The sequence below is a fragment of the Oncorhynchus mykiss genome, chromosome 23 (genome assembly GCF_013265735.2).
Source record: "Oncorhynchus mykiss isolate Arlee chromosome 23, USDA_OmykA_1.1, whole genome shotgun sequence".
NCBI classification, from domain to species: Eukaryota; Metazoa; Chordata; class Actinopteri; order Salmoniformes; family Salmonidae; genus Oncorhynchus; species Oncorhynchus mykiss.
Window position 1 is genome coordinate 37,246,974 of NC_048587.1, and position 18,326 is coordinate 37,265,299.

The 18,326-nt window shown below is 44.9% G+C and overlaps 1 protein-coding gene across 9 annotated transcripts in view; it reads right to left on the reverse strand.

Annotated features, from left to right (window-relative positions):
* slit1a (slit homolog 1a (Drosophila)) overlaps positions 1-18,326 on the reverse strand; it is a 163,775-nt gene that overhangs the window by 121,263 nt on the left and 24,186 nt on the right. For all 9 annotated transcript variants that reach the window (XM_036960387.1, XM_036960388.1, XM_036960393.1 and 6 more), the window contains exon 4: positions 17,851-17,922. In XM_036960387.1, coding sequence (XP_036816282.1) covers positions 17,851-17,922 — 72 coding nt within the window. The remainder of the gene's footprint in view (positions 1-17,850; positions 17,923-18,326) is intronic.

An 18,326-nucleotide genomic window follows, 5' to 3' on the forward strand; every position in this document is an offset into this window, starting at 1 on the left:
GGGACATCTCTTTAACCGTGTCACAAAGAGGTCTCTGGGAAAAGAAGCCTGGAGATTCACGTCTCTGGTCTCTGGTCTCTGGGCTGTCTGTCTGGCTAAACTCTGAACACAACAGATCTAAACACCGCAGACAGCAGGTAGACTGAACCAGCCATACGGGGGGAGAAGACACGAGGGAGAGGGTTTCAGATCCCAGCCATTCCCTGGAGGAACTATGATACTGAATGTATATGATGTATTTTCTATAGCCATATGTTGGTTACTATCATGTTAAACTCTCCTTGACTTGAACTGTGAAAGTGGCAGGTCAGTTGAGAGCTGAGAACTCGGAAGCAGAGAGAGACAGTTGGTAAATGAAAAACAGAAAATGAACAGAACAATAGAATGGCAAATGAACTCAATGCTTTTCTGTACCATATATCAGACGTCTCTCTAATTGAACCGTCAATGTATTAAGCTCCTCTCAGTCTTTGTTGAGGCCCGCCAGGTCTTTAGAAAGGCAATATTGGCCTGTCACTCTCAAAAGAGAACAACAATCTCAGATGGCTACAGACCAAGAGAACTTACTCAACACTGAACAATGAAAACCAACCGTAGAACAACTGAACAGTTTCTCTCAGACAGCACAGCTAGTGAATATCGTCATCTTACAGGTTTCTAAATAGAGACACAGAAACAAGACGATTAAGACACAGAAACAAGAAGGTTAAGACACAGAAAGTGCTGGAAGGTAAATCGTCTCCATAGTAACATAAAGAGGAGAATATTGTTGGACTTGTCAGTGATGCAATGGAGACAAGAGAAGTATAAGAGTCAAATGATATGAGAGGGTTCTCACTTCTTTTCTACCAGCTGAATACTGTGATAGCAACACACAACAGTCTTCTTCTTACAATGTAAGAATACACTGCAGTTCTACTCTGTCAGCAAGGTTGCACAATAACACGTCCTTTAAGAGAGACAGACAGAAGATAATGAACAATGAGGATGAGGGTAAGGACTGTAAAGGAAGTATGTTGGTCGATTGTGCACCAGTCTGTTAGCTTGTTCATGTGAAAACTCTTTGTCTTCTATGAATGGCCGTTTCTCTCTACAGTGACTTTATAGACTGTATCCCCCTATCGCTGACTCTGACTAAAACCCCAACCACTGGCTATACTCTGACCTAGTGGAGCTGGGAGAAAAATAACACACACACACACCTAAATAACCAGTGGAGAAGTGAGGGGAACCAGAGAAGCAGGCCAGTCAAGGTCCAGGAATTCACCTTACATGGGAAAGAAATGACGAGAGCATAACAGACATGTTCATACTCTGTCTCTGTGTGTGTGTGTGTGTGTGTGTGTGTGTGTGTGTGTGTGTGTGTGTGTGTGTGTGTGTGTGTGTGTGTGTGTGTGTGTGTGTGTGTGTGTGTGTGTGTGTGTGTGTGTGTGTGTGTGTGTGTGTGTGTGTGTGTGTGTGTGTGTGTGTGTGTGTGTGTGTGTGTGTGCTGTGTTAAATGATGGCCGTGATGTGTACACAGATGGTATGTATATGGTGAGTTGTGGCTTTCCTCTGCTCCACACTTATCTTCTCACAGGCCTCAGTGGATATTTACGACAGGGACGGGAGAGAGAGATCACATGCTTTAGCCAGGACAACGTGGTTGAGAGAGAATGAGAGAGAGGGAGAGGGAAAGAGACAGAGAGCACGGAAGGAAGGAAGTGGTGAACATACCTTCTTAATCCCTTAACGCTTGGCCTTGCACAATTATCCAGCCCTCCCCTGATACCTTCATCTGGCCTATACTGGCCATCTGAGTATACAAAACATTAAGACATTTCCATGACATAGACTGATCAGGTGAATCCAGGTGAAAGCTATGATCCCTTATTGATGTAATTTGTTAAATCCACTTTAATCAGAGTAGCTGAAGGGGAGGAGACAGGAAAAATAAAGATGACATTTTTTTGAGTCATTTGGATTGTGTATGTGTGCCATTCAGAGGTTGAATGGACAAGACAAAAAAATGTAAGTGTCTTTGAATGGGGTATGGTAGTAGGTGCCAGGCGTACTGGTTTATTTCAAGAACTGCAACGCTGCTGGGTTTTCTGTGTGTATCAAGAATGGTCCACCACCCCAAAGGACATCCAGCCAACATGACACAACTGTGGGAAGCATTGGAATCAACATGGGCCAGCATCCCTGTGGAACGCTTTCAACACCTTGAAGAGTCCATTCCACTGACGAAATGAGGCTGTTCTGAGGGTAAAAATGGGGGGGGGGGGGGGGGGGGGTTGGGGGTGCATGTTGTTAATGTTTGGTATATGTAGGCCTAGTGAGTGGATTTAGGTTTGACTGACTGTGCTCAGTGGTTTTAGGCTGTCAGTGGGACTGTTTGGTTAGAAAGTTATAACCCCTGACTATTACAATGCAGCTATTTGGCCTCAAGGCTGTGGGACGGGCTGGGAACTGGAACAAGAGCAATATACTATGTACGCACACACTCACGCACACACTCACGCACACACTCACAACTTATATATATGAATTTTCTGGACTTTTTGTAGAGTAAAAATATATTTCCATCAAAATCCTATTTTCCCTAACCCCTAACCCCTAACCCCTAACCCCTAACCCCTAACCCCTAACCCCTAACCCAAAACCTACCCCTTAACCTATCCCTAACACTAACCTTTATACACACACACACACACACACACACACACACAGGAAAGGCGTCAGAGAACTCCCAGTAGAGAGTAAATGATGAGAAAAGTTAAGGTTTAACTGAAAGACAGGAGGGTAAGACGAACGGCTGCTATCTCTATGGCCAGCAGGCTTCAGGCAGATAGCTCAGTGTGAGGCGGGCTCCTAGTAATGTCCCCCTCTCCCCTCTTCTCCTCTCCTCAATCTCCACATGAAAGACCAATAGCCAGGAGCAGCCTCCCTCTCCTCTCCCCTATCTTCTCCTTTTCTCCTCTCCCTCTCCTTTCCCAGACCTCATTACCACAGCCTGGGGCTGAGGTCCAGTAGCAGTGGTCCCCTGTAAGCCACTCTCAGTGGGCCAGGGCAGGGGAGAGAGAAGGGCTAAGAGGGGGAGGTAATGGGGAGATGAAGGGGTGGTCAAGGGGAAGAAAAATGGGGAAATAGAGGACGGTGCTCAGTAAATAACTCTGCATGCTTCCCATCAGAAACAGTTCGGAACAGTTAGTGCAAATTTTAAGTCAACATTTTGTTAGTTTTGGTATTCGGCAAGGGTTTTTTTCTCGAGGCAAGCCGAGGTTCAGAGCTGAAGTCTAAGCCCATTCGTTGTTGATTGGTCAACAGTAGGGATTCTTCAAGTGGCAGGTAGCCTAGTGGTTACCTGTGTTGGGCCAGTAACCGAAAGATTGCTGGATCAAATCTCCGAGCTGACAAGGTAAATATCTGTCGTTCTGCCCCTGAACAAAGCAGTTAAACCACTGTTCCCCAGTGGGCTGTCATTGTAAATAAGAATTTGTTCTTAACTTACTTGCCTAGTTAAATAAATAAAGTGTTTGTCATTCATAAATAGACGACTCTATTCCGTACCAATGTTTTCATTGAGAAATACTGCACCAAACATCTTCATTAGATGTAAAATTGTGCGACTAAGAGAAATCGGTCAAAACTCGTTATCCAAGCGAAGGTTAACGGAGGACGCGAACACACTCGTTCGGATTGCCGAGCTGAGTTCTACTAGACGCCAGCGGAACCGAACATGCAGAAGCTTTAAGGCCTGCTGGTCAAGTCTTTTTCAGCCAGAACTTCGGCGGTAGGTGAGAAGGATAGAGGTAATATGGATGGAGACGGGGGAGGTAATGGGAGAGACTCTTATCATCTTCTCTGTTTCATCCTCCCTGGCCTCCCACTGACCAGCGCTGCTTTGAAGTGTTAATACAGCCAATGTTAATGCTGTCAGGGTCAGTCCCATCTCGTAGCTCACAGAGGAGATCCATTTATTTCATGTCTCCGCCTCGCCAATCTTTCCCTTTCCCATCCCTCTCTCCCTGTCACCTCTGGACTCCTCACACAAACACACACACAAACACTGATTAAGCTTATTTTCACCTCAAGCAGACGCATCTGTGTACAAGAGGGAGGGGGACAGGGGTGGGTGTAAGGATTGTTTGGGTGGGGCAGGTATGTGTATGATTGCCTCCCCCCCTCCTCCTCTATGTAACAGCACTACTGACACAGCAAGTGTTATTCTTTACTACTTTACACAGCCTGAGGGAGAGAGACCACCTGCACAGAACAACACACACTCATTTTCTCTCTCTCTCTCTCTTGCTCTCTCTCACACACACACACATTGAGGATAATGAGATCAGAGTTCCATGCTGCCCTCACAGTGGGGGTCAGAGACACTGTCAGAGAGGCCCAATACTGGGAGCTGATGAGCTGGGCTCAGAGGGTGTGTGTGCCTGCCAGTGCGTGTGAGTGAGTGAGTGAGTGAGTGAGTGAGTGAGTGAGTGAGTGAGTGAGTGAGTGAGTGAGTGAGTGAGTGAGTGAGTGAGTGAGTGAGAGAGAGAGAGAGAGAGAGAGAGAGAGAGAGAGAGAGAGAGAGAGAGAAAGGAAGAAGGAACATGGAGCTTTGGTGTGCAGTAAGAGAAGATCAATAGTTCTGTGAAGTGTGATAGCGAGTGATAACAATACGAACACAGACACACACAGTTAGACAGACACATGGAGACCTGAAGGCTAGCTGTTACCTGAAAACAACAACACATTTATAACTCTTCATGCTTGGCACAGAGGTGTGAACTTGGCCTTCGAAACACACACACACCCAAGCACAAGCAAAGACACAAACAAACGCTTAACCTCGGTTGGCAGAGCGATGGCAACTGGACTAAAAGTATAAGGCTTCCCGTTCTGGAAAACTACGATCTGAAACAAGAGAGTCGTTATTCCGAACTGGCTGGAAAAATCCTGAGAGCCTCACAAGAGTTCACTTACTGCACCCTCTCCTAGAAAAAGAGGGTGGATGGGGCGGAGCTGAACCTAAATGTGAGGTTAGGGGTAACATCTCGGTTGGTGACTCAGTGGAGTGAATCACATCCCATGACCTCCAACATCTCAGCCATCCATCCAGCCATGCAGTGCTGTTCTGTGGGCTATAAGGAAAGACCAGAGTCATCCTCACTTTAACTCCTCTGGAATGTAGAGAACAAAGAAAAGGAGATGAAGCTGCAAACAACAAACAAACATAAACACACAGACAGAGCCCCGAGGACACACACACACAAGCACACACAGCCGGGGGAGAGGAAGGAATTCCACAGAGATTCTCTCTCCACAGGAAAAAAGGGATATGCCTCAAACCTGTAATTACACACTCATTCGTGTGCCGCGCACACACACACTATGACTGAACTACGAAGATTTCTACTAAACTTCATCATACCCTTCATTCATACCCAACTATTGCCTAACTATGTTTAAATGAGACCCTTTATTATGTGACTCAGACCACTAAACAGCAGTCAGAATTTTAACAACTGTTTCAACAGCTTGGTTGAGCCTGAAGCCATTCTGCAGTCTAGTCCCTCTAATCACCTTACATACTAGATTAAACTGTGTTTTATACAATCCGCTATCACAGTCTCACTTCAGAATTAGACGTTCATCCATGTTTCTCAAACGTCAGATTTGGAAGTTGTTGGAAATGTCAAATTTGGAAGTGTTTAAGGTTAAGTTTAAGCATTGACTACGAATTTTTAAAGTTGCGTTTAAGTTTAGGCATTAACTCAGAAATCGTAAGGTTAGGCATTAACTCCGAATGGTTAAGGTAAGGGTTGAGGTTTGGGATAGGCTTGAAAGAAAAATCTCAAAAACAACAAACCTACTTGAAGGTAACATTGTTGGTCGGTTTCCATGTCAACTCCCGATGTCCTCAGGCATGGATGGATGTCGAATACTGACTTGTATCAGGGGTGACCTGGCTGCTTTTATAAGCTCCTCTCTCTCCCTCTCTCTGTGTTTCCCTCATTGGAATTTAGGTTGGGAACCCAGGTTGCAACAAAGACTGAGAAGAGAGCGTGAATCAAATCAAATCACATTTGATTTGTCTCATACAGTGCCTTGCGAAAGTATTCGGCCCCCTTGAACTTTGCGACCTTTTGCCACATTTCAGGCTTCAAACATAAAGATATAAAACTGTATTTTTTGTGAAGAATCAACAACAAGTGGGACACAATCATGAAGTGGAACGACATTTATTGGATATTTCAAACTTTTTTAACAAATCAAAAACTGAAAAATTGGGCGTGCAAAATTATTCAGCCCCCTTAAGTTAATACTTTGTAGCGCCACCTTTTGCTGCGATTACAGCTGTAAGTCGCTTGGGGTATGTCTCTATTAGTTTTGCACATCGAGAGACTGACATTTTTTCCCATTCCTCCTTGCAAAACAGCTCGAGCTCAGTGAGGTTGGATGGAGAGCATTTGTGAACAGCAGTTTTCAGTTCTTTCCACAGATTCGCGATTGGATTCAGGTCTGGACTTTGACTTGGCCATTCTAACACCTGGATATGTTTATTTTTTAACCATTCGTAGATTTTGCTTTATGTTTTGGATCATTGTCTTGTTGGAAGACAAATCTCCGTCCCAGTCTCAGGTCTTTTGCAGACTCCATCAGGTTTTCTTCCAGAATGGTCCTGTATTTGGCTCCATCCATCTTCCCATCAATTTGAACCATCTTCCCTGTCCCTGCTGAATAAAAGCAGGCCCAAACCATGATGCTGCCACCACCATGTTTGACAGTGGGGATGGTGTGTTCAGCTGTGTTGCTTTTACGCCAAACATAACGTTTTGCATTGTTGCCAAAGAGTTCAATTTTGGTTTCATCTGACCAGAGCACCTTCTTCCACATGTTTGGTGTGTCTCCCAGGTGGCTTGTGGCAAACTTTAAACGACACTTTTTATGGATATCTTTAAGAAATGGCTTTCTTCTTGCCACTCTTCCATAAAGGCCAGATTTGTGCAATATACGATTGTTGTCCTATGGACAGAGTCTCCCACCTCAGCTGTAGATCTCTGCAGTTCATCCAGAGTGATCATGGGCCTCTTGGCTGCATCTCTGATCAGTCTTCTCCTTGTATGAGCTGAAAGTTTAGAGGGACGGCCAGGTCTTGGTAGATTTGCAGTGGTCTGATACTCCTTCCATTTCAATATTATCGCTTGCACAGTGCTCCTTGGGATGTTTAAAGCTTGGGAAATCTTTTTTGTATCCAAATCCGGCTTTAAACTTCTTCACAACAGTATCTCGGACCTACTTGAGACTTGATTACACACAGTTGGATTGTATTTATCATCATTAGTCATTTAGGTCAACATTGGATCATTCAGAGATCCTCACTGAACTTCTGGAGAGAGTTTGCTGCACTGAAAGTAAAGGGGCTAAATAATTTTGCACGCCCAATTTTTCAGTTTTTGATTTGTTAAAAAAGTTTGAAATATCCAATAAATGTCGTTCCACTTCATGATTGTGTCCCACTTGTTGTTGATTCTTCACAAAAAAATACAGTTTTATATCTTTATGTTTGAAGCCTGAAATGTGGCAAAAGGTCGCAAAGTTCAAGGGGGCCGAATACTTTCGCAAGGCACTGTACATGTGTTTAGAAGATATTATTGCGGGTGTAGCGAAATGCTTGTGTTTCTAGCTCCAACAGTGCAGTAATATCTAACAATCCACACAATCTAAGGTGAAGGAATGGAATTAAAAATATATAAATATTTAGACGGGCAATGTCAGAGCAGCATAGACTAAGATGCAGTAGAATAGGATATAATACAGTATATACATATGAGATGAGTAATGCAAAATATGTAAAAAATTATTAAAGTAACTAGTGTTCCATTATTAAAGTGCCCAGTGATTTCAAGCCTCTAATGTGCTAGTGATGGCTATTTAACAGTCTGATGGCCTTGTGATAGAAGCTGTTTTTCAGTGTCTCGGTCCCAGCTTTGATGCACCTGTACTGACCTTGCCTTCTGGATGATAGCAGCAGGGTGAACAGGTGGTTGTTGGGTGGTTGTTGTCCTTGATGATCTGTTTGGCCTTCCTGTGACATCGGTGATGCGTTGGGCAGACCGCACCACCCTCTGGAGAGCCCTACGGTTGCGGGCGGGGCGCAGTGCACGCTAACCAAGGTCGCCAGGTGCACAGTGTTTCCTCCGACACATTGGTGCGGCTGGCTTCCGGGTTGGATGCACGCTGTGTTAAGAAGCAGTGATGCTTGGCTTGGTTGGGTTGTGTTTCGGAGGATGCATGGCTTTCGACCTTCGTCTCTCCCGAGCCCGTACGGGAGTTGTAGCGATGAGAATAGATAGTAATTACTAACAATTGGGGAGAAAAGAGGGTAAAATGTTGCAACTTCTTCACCACACTGTCTGTGTGGGTGAACCATTTCAGTTTAACTTGAAGATTTCCACCTTCTCCACTATGGTCCCGTCGATGTGGATAGTGGCGTGTTTCCTCTGCTGTTTCCTGAAGTCCACGATCATCTCCTTTGTTTTGTTGACATTGGGTGAGAGATTATTTTCCTGGCACCACACTCCCAGTGCCCTCACCTCTTCCGTGTAGGCCGTCTCGTCATTGTTGGTAATCAGGCCTACTACTGCTGTGTCGTCTGCAAACTTGATGATTGAGTTGGAGATGTGCGTGGCCACACAGTCATTGGACAGGGAGTACAGGAGGGGGCTAAGCACACATCATTGCGGGGGCCCAGTGTTGAGGATCAGCAAAGTGGAGGTATTGTTTCCTACCTTCACCACCTGGGGACGGCCCTTCAGGAAGTCCAGGACCCAGTTACACAGGGCGGGGTTCAGACTAGAGGTCGACCGATTAATCGGAATGGCCGATTATTTAGGGCCGAATTCAAGTTTTCATAACAACTGGAAATCTATATTTTTGGACACCGATTTTTTTTACACCTTTATTTAATCTTTATTTAATTAGGCAAGTCAGTTAAGAACACATTCTTATTTTCAATGACGGCCTAGGAACGGTGGGTTAACTGCCTCGTTCAGGGGCAGAACGACAGATTTTCACCTTGTCAGCTCGGGGGATTCAATCTTGCAACCATACAGTTAACTAGTCCGACGCAATAACGACCGTTGCACTCCACGAGGAGACTGCCTGTTACGCGAATGCAGTAAGCCAAGGTTAGTTGCTAGCTAGCATTAAACTTATCTTATAAAAAACAATCAATCATAATCACTAGTTAAGTTGATGATATTACTAGATATTATCTAGCGTGTCCTGCGTTGTGTATAATGTGACTGAGTCTCTAAGTATCTGACTGAGCAGTGGTAGGCAGAAGCAGGCGCGTAAACATTCATTCAAACAGCACTTTCGTGCATTTTGCCAGCAGTTCTTCGTTGTGCTGTTTATGACTTCAAGCCTATCAACTCCCGAGATGAGGCTGGTGTAACCGAAGTGAAATGGCTGGCTAGTTAGCGCGCGCTAATAGCGTTTCAAACGTCACTTGCTCTGAGCCTTGGGGTGGTTGTTACCCTTGCTCTGCATGAGTAATGCTTCTTCGATGGTGGCTGTTGTCGTTGTGTTGCTGGTTCAAGCCCAGGGAGGAGCGAGGAGAGGGACGTAAGCTATACTGTTACACTGGCAATACTAAAGTGCCTATAAGAACATCCAATAGTCAAAGGTTAATGAAATACAAATGGTATAGAGGGAAATAGTCTTATAATTCCTATAATAACTACAACCTAAAACTTCTTACCTGGGAATATTGAAGACTCATGTTAAAAGGAACCACCAGCTTATGTTCTGAGCAAGGAACTGAAACGTTAGCATTCTTACATGGCACATATTGCACTTTTACTTTCTTCTCCAACACTTTGTTTTTGCATTATTTAACCAAATTGAACATGTTTCATTATTTATTTGAGGCTAAATAGATTTGATTTATGTATTATATTAAGTTCAAATAATTGTTCATTTAGTTTTGTTGTAATTGTCACTATTACAAATACATTTTTAAAAATCGGCCGATTAATCGGTATCGGCTTTTTTGGTCCTCCAATAATCGGTATCGGCGTTGAAAAATCATAATCGGTTGACCTCTAGTTCAGACCCAGGGCCTCGAACTTAATGATGAGCTTGGAGGGTACTATGGTGTTGAATGCTGAGATATAGTCAATGAACAGCATTCTTACATATGTATTCCTCTTGTCCAGATGTGATAGGGCAGTGTGCAGTGTGATGGCGATTGCATCGTCTGTGGATCAATTGAGGCGGTATGCAAATTGAACTGGGTCTAGGGTGTCAGGTAAGATAGAGGTGACATGATCCTTGACTAGTCTCTCAAAGCACTTCATGATGACAGAAGTGAGTGCTACGGGGAGTTAGTCATTTAGTTCAGTTACCTTCGCTTTTTTGGTTACAGGAACAATGGTGGACATCTTGAAGCATGTGGGGACAACAGATAGGGAGAGATTGAATATGTCCGTAAACAAGCCAGCTGGTCTGCGCATGCTCTAACGACATGGCTAGGGATGCCTTCTGGGCAGCCTTGCGAGGGTTAACAGGCTTAAATGTCTTACTCATGTCGGCCACGGAGAAGGAGAGCCCACTGGCTGTTTTTGCATATGTGTGTACGGACAGATTGTGTTTTTGTAGGCAATCTGTGAGTGTGTGTGTGTATCTGTGTGTGTGTACGGACAGTGTGCGTGTGTGTGTGTGTGTGTGTGTGTGTGTGTGTGTGTGTGTGTGTGTGTGTGTGTGTGTGTGTGTGTGTGTGTGTGTGTGTGTGTGTGTGTGTGTGTGTGTGTGTGTGTGTGTGTGTGTGTGTGTGTGTGCGTGCATGCATGATCTGCCCTGCAGTTTATTTGTTTACCCTGGCAAACAGTAGCAGACAGAGCAGAGCTGGGGGCTGGAGGAGCAGCTTCCTGTAGGCTACCCAGGGAGGGAGAGGGGATGTTAGGAGTCATTACCCGAGGGAGAGGAGGGGTGTCTGGGGCAGGACTCTGTGGCGTGCTGCCTGGTGACACCCGAAGACCCAGAGCCAGGCTACACACACACACACACACACACACACATGCACACACACATACACAGCCTTCCTCATAATGCTACTGCCAGGGGATTACACTGGGATACTGTGGAAGCCTTGCAAAGATTATATGAAATACAGTATAGGTTTCTGAAGACGACAAAGAGAAGATTTACTACTAGACTATGATGCTGTGATAGTGTTGGATATACTGGACAAAAGACCTACACTACGTCATGTTCACCAATATACCGTAGAGTGACTGATGAGCTGCATGTAGAAAAGGGAAATGAGAGATATCAGTTTATGAAGTGTATGATAAATGTACTGGATTTCCCATTTAGAAAGGCATGAAATCTGCTATACATCCGGACCTTCCTCAATATGCTGCTCGAGACATACACACACAGAGCTGCCACTATCAGGGCTGTTATTACTGGCTCAAACATCAGCATTCCACCAGTCCCGCAAACGCAGGCAAAAGCCAGGCTGTGTGTGTGTGTGTGCGTCTCCTGTATGTCACTTTCAATCAGGCCCTGCCAAGGCCAGCCGTCACCGACACACACACACACACACACACACACACACACACACACACACACACACACACAGCTCCGTAAGTGAAGTCCCTGTGTGTGTCCTCATGACGGATCTAGACCACACTGTAATGTCTTATTCATGCTGTATCAATTCATAATAACCAGACCAGTCCCACTCCACACACACAACAAACGCACAACACAGACACACCTATACCCTGGCCTCAATGACTGAAGTTAGGTCTAGCCTGATGTGTATCTGGGACATCCGGACTGTAGTTATCAGGAGCTCTGAACATCAGAGGACACACACACAGGGGACTGATGTCCCAGCGATTTAACGTGAATATTTTACAACCCTCGATCCATCTGTTGAATTATTCATGAGCAACACAGAATTGTTAGTACAAACACCTCTTTCTCCCTCCATCTCTTCTTCTCTCCATCGCTTCATCTCTTCCTCTTCTTCTCTCGCTCACTCTCCCTCTTTGTCTTTCTACCTTTACCATTGTGTCTCCCTCTCTCTCTTTCTCTGTTGATGTCTGTGTCTTCTGTGTTAGTGAATATTTCAGATGGTGGGGTGGTTTTAAAATGACCCCCTGTTGGCTTCCGCTCGCCTCAAATGATTTACTCTGTGTTTCCTCTTTATATACACACACACGGTACATCTCGTAAAAAACAATTGACAACCTATAAACCAGCTGACAAGGCCAGGGGTATGACCTTGGGTAGGGGTCTGGGACTGGTATTGAACCTGCATCATCTGCAGGCTACAGGACTGTGTTAGGCCACTGAGCTAACAAAGTCTAGAAATTAGCTTGGGGAGCCAGCTAATGCAAGTCTTCAGGTCTCGGACAAGGTTATTCATCATGTGATATATGGCCAAGTGGTCCGGGCCAAGGAGGGCAGGAACCATGATAGAGGTGGAGAGAGGGGGACAGGGAGAGAGGAAAATAAAAGGTGGCCCCTGGCATCTTCACTGGTCATTCATCAGGAAGGGCAGAGAGAAGGACACGACAAGACCAGCCTCAACCATTAACAGGGGTGCACACGTGCGCACACACACACACACACACACATGTATCACTAGCCACACATGTATCACTAGCCACTTTATACTATACTATGCCACTTTGTTTACATACTCATCTCATTTGTACATACTGTACCCGATACCATCTACTGTACCTTGCCTATGCTGCTCTGTACCATCACTCATTCATATATCCTTATGTACATATTCTTTATCCCCTTACACTGTGTACAAGACAGTAGTTTTGGAATTGTTAGTTAGATTACTTGTTATTACTGCATTGTCGGAACTAGAAGCACAAGCATTTCGCTACACTCGCATTAACATCTGCTAACCATGTGTATGTGACAAATAAAATTTGATTTGAATTTGATTTGATTTGATTTGACACACACACACACACACACACACAGGAATTCTCCCAATAATCACAGAATCTCCACGAATGTCCTACTGAGAAACAGTTCCCTCAGCATAAAACACCAAACAAACACAGTGAAAACACAGCTTCGGTCCAATATAAACACATATAATAGGTATGAATGCATGAACACACAGCTAAAGCATCCCTTTTATCTCCTAAAATACATTTATAAAGAACGTAATCCCAGGTGAATGCCTGCTATCCCCATATTAGCAAACTGAGGTGTAATTAGCGTGTGTGTGTGAGTGTGTGTGTGTGTTATTCTGTGTGTCTGTGTTAGAGTTTGTGTATCAGACCAATCCGGTTGTCAAGCATTAGCACGGAAACAAGCAACGAACCACACCCCTCTAACCCGCCCCGAACACTACCCCAAAAAATATTTCACACACACTCATCCTCTCTACCATTCTTTACCCCCCACAGTGTAGGGGAGGACCGCACCCTTCCTCTCCTCCCCTCCCCACAAACACACACCTGGCCCTCCCATGGTGCAGGTAAAGAGAACACCCCCCCCCCCCCCCCCCCCGTTCCTCTCCTAACCTGCCCTCCCTACTCCACCTGATTCCACCCTCCATAGAGATGGAACTGACCTGAACTCTCACCCCATCCTGCCTGCACTCTGAGCCCCTGTCCAGTCCAGGAGCAACCCCTAGCCCCTTCCTCTTTGGTGGTGCACATTCATCAATGTAGGATAGTTGTAAGACTATACAGCTGTACGTAGGTAGCACTGCTAAACCCATTAGAGCCATCGGGTATCACTTACACCTAAATACCTGTTCTTCTATTTTCGAACGAAGCCCTATAGGGAGACGGAATGTTATTTTCGTAAGGAGCGTGGGGGCCCCTGGTGTTAGAGAGAGAAAGACGGAGAGAGAAAGACGGAGAGAGATGGAGAGAGAGAGATGGAGAGAAAGATGGGGACCTCCCAAGCTAGTTGTCACCTACAGCATGGGTAGACACCTAGATTCAGCTACAGGACGATTTTTGTCTGAGAGGATGTTTGGGGGGCCGGAACATAATTTTAATAATTTGTAGACTGCAAATTGACCACAACTAAGCCCAAAAATGTATTTTTATTTCAAAATAATTTTGTGGGAATACTTGGGATAAGATTTCCTAAATTAAACACATTTTTTACTGAATTCCTGGTGATTTCAGTCTTTTTTTGACCCAAAACTAAAATAAAATCTGTATTTCTTTGTTTTATTATAGATTTTTTTACAAAGATCTTTGAGGGTGCAAGAAAAAAACATTGTGGGACTGTTTTGGCCCGCAGGCCGCCTGTTGATGATCCCTGACCTGACCTGTGTGTGTCATACATAGTAAAACAGGCACAAAGACGAGCAGCCGTACACAGTGATCCTGAGAGATCATAAATACCCTAACCCTTCTCTGCCCTTCCCCTCCTCCTTCTCCCCTCCTCTTCCCCCCCATCCCTCCAAACCAGATGCTGTTCCCTGGAGGCACCTATTACGCTGAGTCCTTGGCTCCCTCCCTCTCTCCATCCCTCTCTCCCTCCCTCCATCCCTCCTTCCTCCTACTCTCACACTGTGAACACCTAATTACAGACCAGGAGAGTAGATTACAGAGCTGCACTGCCGAGAACCAGGGACTGAGGGATTGAGGTAGGGATGGAAGGAGAGAGAGGAGGGGGACACCAGGCCGTTAACGATGATGGATACTGTTCTGTTTTCACTGTTATTGTCCCTTTGCTTGGCACTCCTCTGCTTTCCTCCTCTAGTCCTCTACTCCTCTTCTGTTCCCATGCTTTCCCACCACTACCAGGCACCTCAATCCATCACCCAGCTCTAACAATCTCTAATAATCTCCAATCATGTCTCATTATCTCCAATCTGCTCTGTTCCTCATGCATCAGTGTCTCACTTATCTCTCAGACATCCACACAGAGTAAAGGAGGTAGCTACAAAGAGAGTTAGAGAGTTGGAGAGAGTTAGCTAACTAACTCCATCTTCTCTAGATAAAATGGAAAATGTGCTGCACCATTCTAGATTAGAGTGCACAAAAGACACTTACTGAGAGCTACAGTAAAATTACATTTCTAATTCCTTCATGACAGTAACAACAACCTTTCTCTTCCAAACTTCACTTTTACCTCAAACTACTAGATGTATATTTGCTGTGTTCTCTCCTGCCAACACCTTATTGTCCTGTAAACAGTTAATGAGCAGGCTGGTTTAACGACTGCCAGTCTGTCTATAATGTCTGTAATTGTCCCGTCCACCACTACACCACACTCATCTGTTCATTTAACTAGCGGCGCCTTTTACTAAGACAAGTCTTCCTCTGCGGTCAACCACAGCTGGCCTGGGAGGAGAGGAGAGGAGCATGATCAGAGAAGAGAAGGTAGAGGAGAGAAGAGATATGACGATGTAGTCTCCCTCACTCATTCCAGAAGGAATACAAAACCAGAATGGTAAAGAACAAGAATGAAAGAGAGAGAGAGAGAGAGAGAGAGAGAGAGAGAGAGAGAGAAGGGGAGCTAGCTAACATCTGGGTTAGCCTTCCACCTGAGGGCTGGAGGCTTTCCCATTAACCCCTCTTGTTAAGGCCATTAAAGACAGACCCTAACAAGCCCCTGTGAGCACTTAGAGCAAGTGCAAAGACAGAAACCCACACACACACACCGTCAGACTTTCTGTGGGAGTGAAAACCTGTTAAGTACATGAAGCTCTCTCTCTCGGCTGTAACCTAACTACGCCAGTCTAGTGCCCAGACCCCATGTTGTGACGGAAAGACGGAGACCACTGATGATTTAAGAAGCAGCGAGCGCATCAGGAAATCTCTTTGTCTTGGTACTGCTCTGTTTAATGAGGCCCCGTCTGCTAGACAACTACAGGACGGGAGACATTTTACAGTTACTGCCTGTCTGTGAACAATAACGTTTCATTCTTCAGACAAAGTTTAGAATCTATCCAAAATTCTATATGCTCTTATGAGGCTGGTGTGAGAAAATCACCTATTTCCTAAACAAATGTGCACTTCTTCAGATGAAATACACGCTGGCATGCTCATTATCAGACTTCGACCTGTAATAAATGATAAAAATGCAGACACGCATGCACTGTGCTGGTACACAGTGAATGGTCTAAACAGGTGTTCAACATTCTTAGGCATCTTATTCTCCAGAAAGGGTTTGAAAGGGAGACCTACTCATGAAAGAAGCCAGCTAGTAACGGAAATAAAGAGCAGATTGACTGGAAGTAGAAGCAGAGAGATCTGTTAATCCAATCCTTCAGCTGCTGGCCTGCAAAGTCTGGTCTGGTTGATGGACTAATCAATGGCTCAAGGCTATGCTCTGGCCTCACCTGGTAGACCGCTTAGAAGGCTGTCGTAGAACAGTACAGAATTACCTAGGACATCAGTCAGTCACAAACACACATAAATGCACCCAAGCATGCACACACGTGTGCGCACACACACACCGCCCATTCACAACTCTAGCCTTTAAGTCTCAAACAGCCGTTGTGTTTTTGGAGCAGTCTACCAACAGTGTTCCATTCCAGCTTCAGCCTCTATTTCCTACACGAGGCCTTCAAGGCTTTCCCCTCTTTGTTTAGCATTATTCATGCAATTGTGCAATACAGTTGTAGTACTCACTGGTGATGACACTCCTAAGCCTTTCCATTTATTAAAAGTGGACTAGACTGTATTGGAAGTGGCTCCAGAAGGGTAGGGATAGGATACGGAGAGGTACTGGGACTGGGACTGGGGACAGGAGAAGTGCAGAGGGAAATGATGTTTCCATGTCCCAGTGTTTTATTATTCCCAGATGCAGCACCAGGTAACCTAAAGTAGAATGATCGGAGCCAGAACAATCGGCCAGCGGCAGGGACACTCATTATCCTTCGGAAAATGGAACCTTGTTACGGCACACTAATAAAAGTTTAGCCTTACTTTGGGATGGTCACGCCACAGGGGTGTGTGTGTGTGTGCGTGTGCGTGTGCGTGTGTCTGTGCGTGATAGAGAGAGATTTAAACCATCAAGATGCGTCACCAAACACTAAACTAGCACATCATACCCATTGGAGTAGAGAGAATGACTCCTTCCTCCAGCAGCAGTTTGGATTCCTCTCCAACAAGATGGAACTGTCCCTACTAACCAACATAGTCAAATAGCCACTCATTCCATAATCCTCAACACCACACGGTGGCCCACCGCTGCTAAATTGTTGCCAACACTGGAATATATATGATGTATTGTTAATTAAATATATATTTCTGCCTAGAAGACGCTAGACGCGCTTTTAAATGGATAGTCGTTGGATCAAAGTCTATGGGAACAGCAAGCATGTCGTTGCGCTTAAGCTAGTAGCAATGCACCCCCTACCCTTGCTACCACTACTGAAAAAAACCTAGGGAAAACACTGCCACACCAACTCCAGGTTACTAAAGCATTCACGCACACACGCACATAACACAAACACACACAACCCACACAACCCCAGAATTGGCAGAGGACTTCGCAACACACTCCGACATGCCAAGACCTCCTGGATTTCTACTATCCAGTCTTCACAAACACGTGAGTACGCACACAAACACACACACACATACACTTCCATGGCAGGAAGCAGGTAAAGAGTGAGGAAGAGAAAGCATGTGTACTCACAGAAGAGTGAGACAGAGAGTGTGTATAGAAGAGGGTGTGTGTATGATAATATAAAGTGTGTGTACTCACAGAAGAGTGAGACAGAGAGTGTGTATAGAAGAGAGTGTGTGTATGATAATATAAAGTGTGTGTACTCACAGAAGAGTGAGACAGAGAGTGTGTATAGAAGAGAGTGTGTGTATGATAATATAAAGTGTGTGTACTCACAGACGTGAAAGTGCAGGGTTCTTCTGAAACAGAAGTTCCGGAAGCTGCTGCAGTTGGTTCCTATTCAGGCGCCTGGCACAGAAAATGCATGTTTAGTACAGCAGATATGTCCCGGTCAGTTATGCACTAGAAATCAGATCTGCACTTTGATGAACTAGATTATGGTACATTATTTCTGCACGATGCATGCCAACACTACACATAGACACTATTATTTATCAGTAGATTGCCTTTCAGTGCACATAAATACAACCACAATGTTTGTGTTACAGAAGTATGGGATATGGATAAGGGAAATATTATACTAGTCAGGGACAGAAGAAAACAACAGATTTATTTGTCCCCTATAGACGTATCAGTTATGTGAACACATCCAGCTTGCATCTCTAGGGGACCGAGAAAACAACGGTTACTCAATAACATTTGTAGAGACAGATGAGTGTGTTGGAGCCTTCAGGCAGCTTGGCTTGGCACTG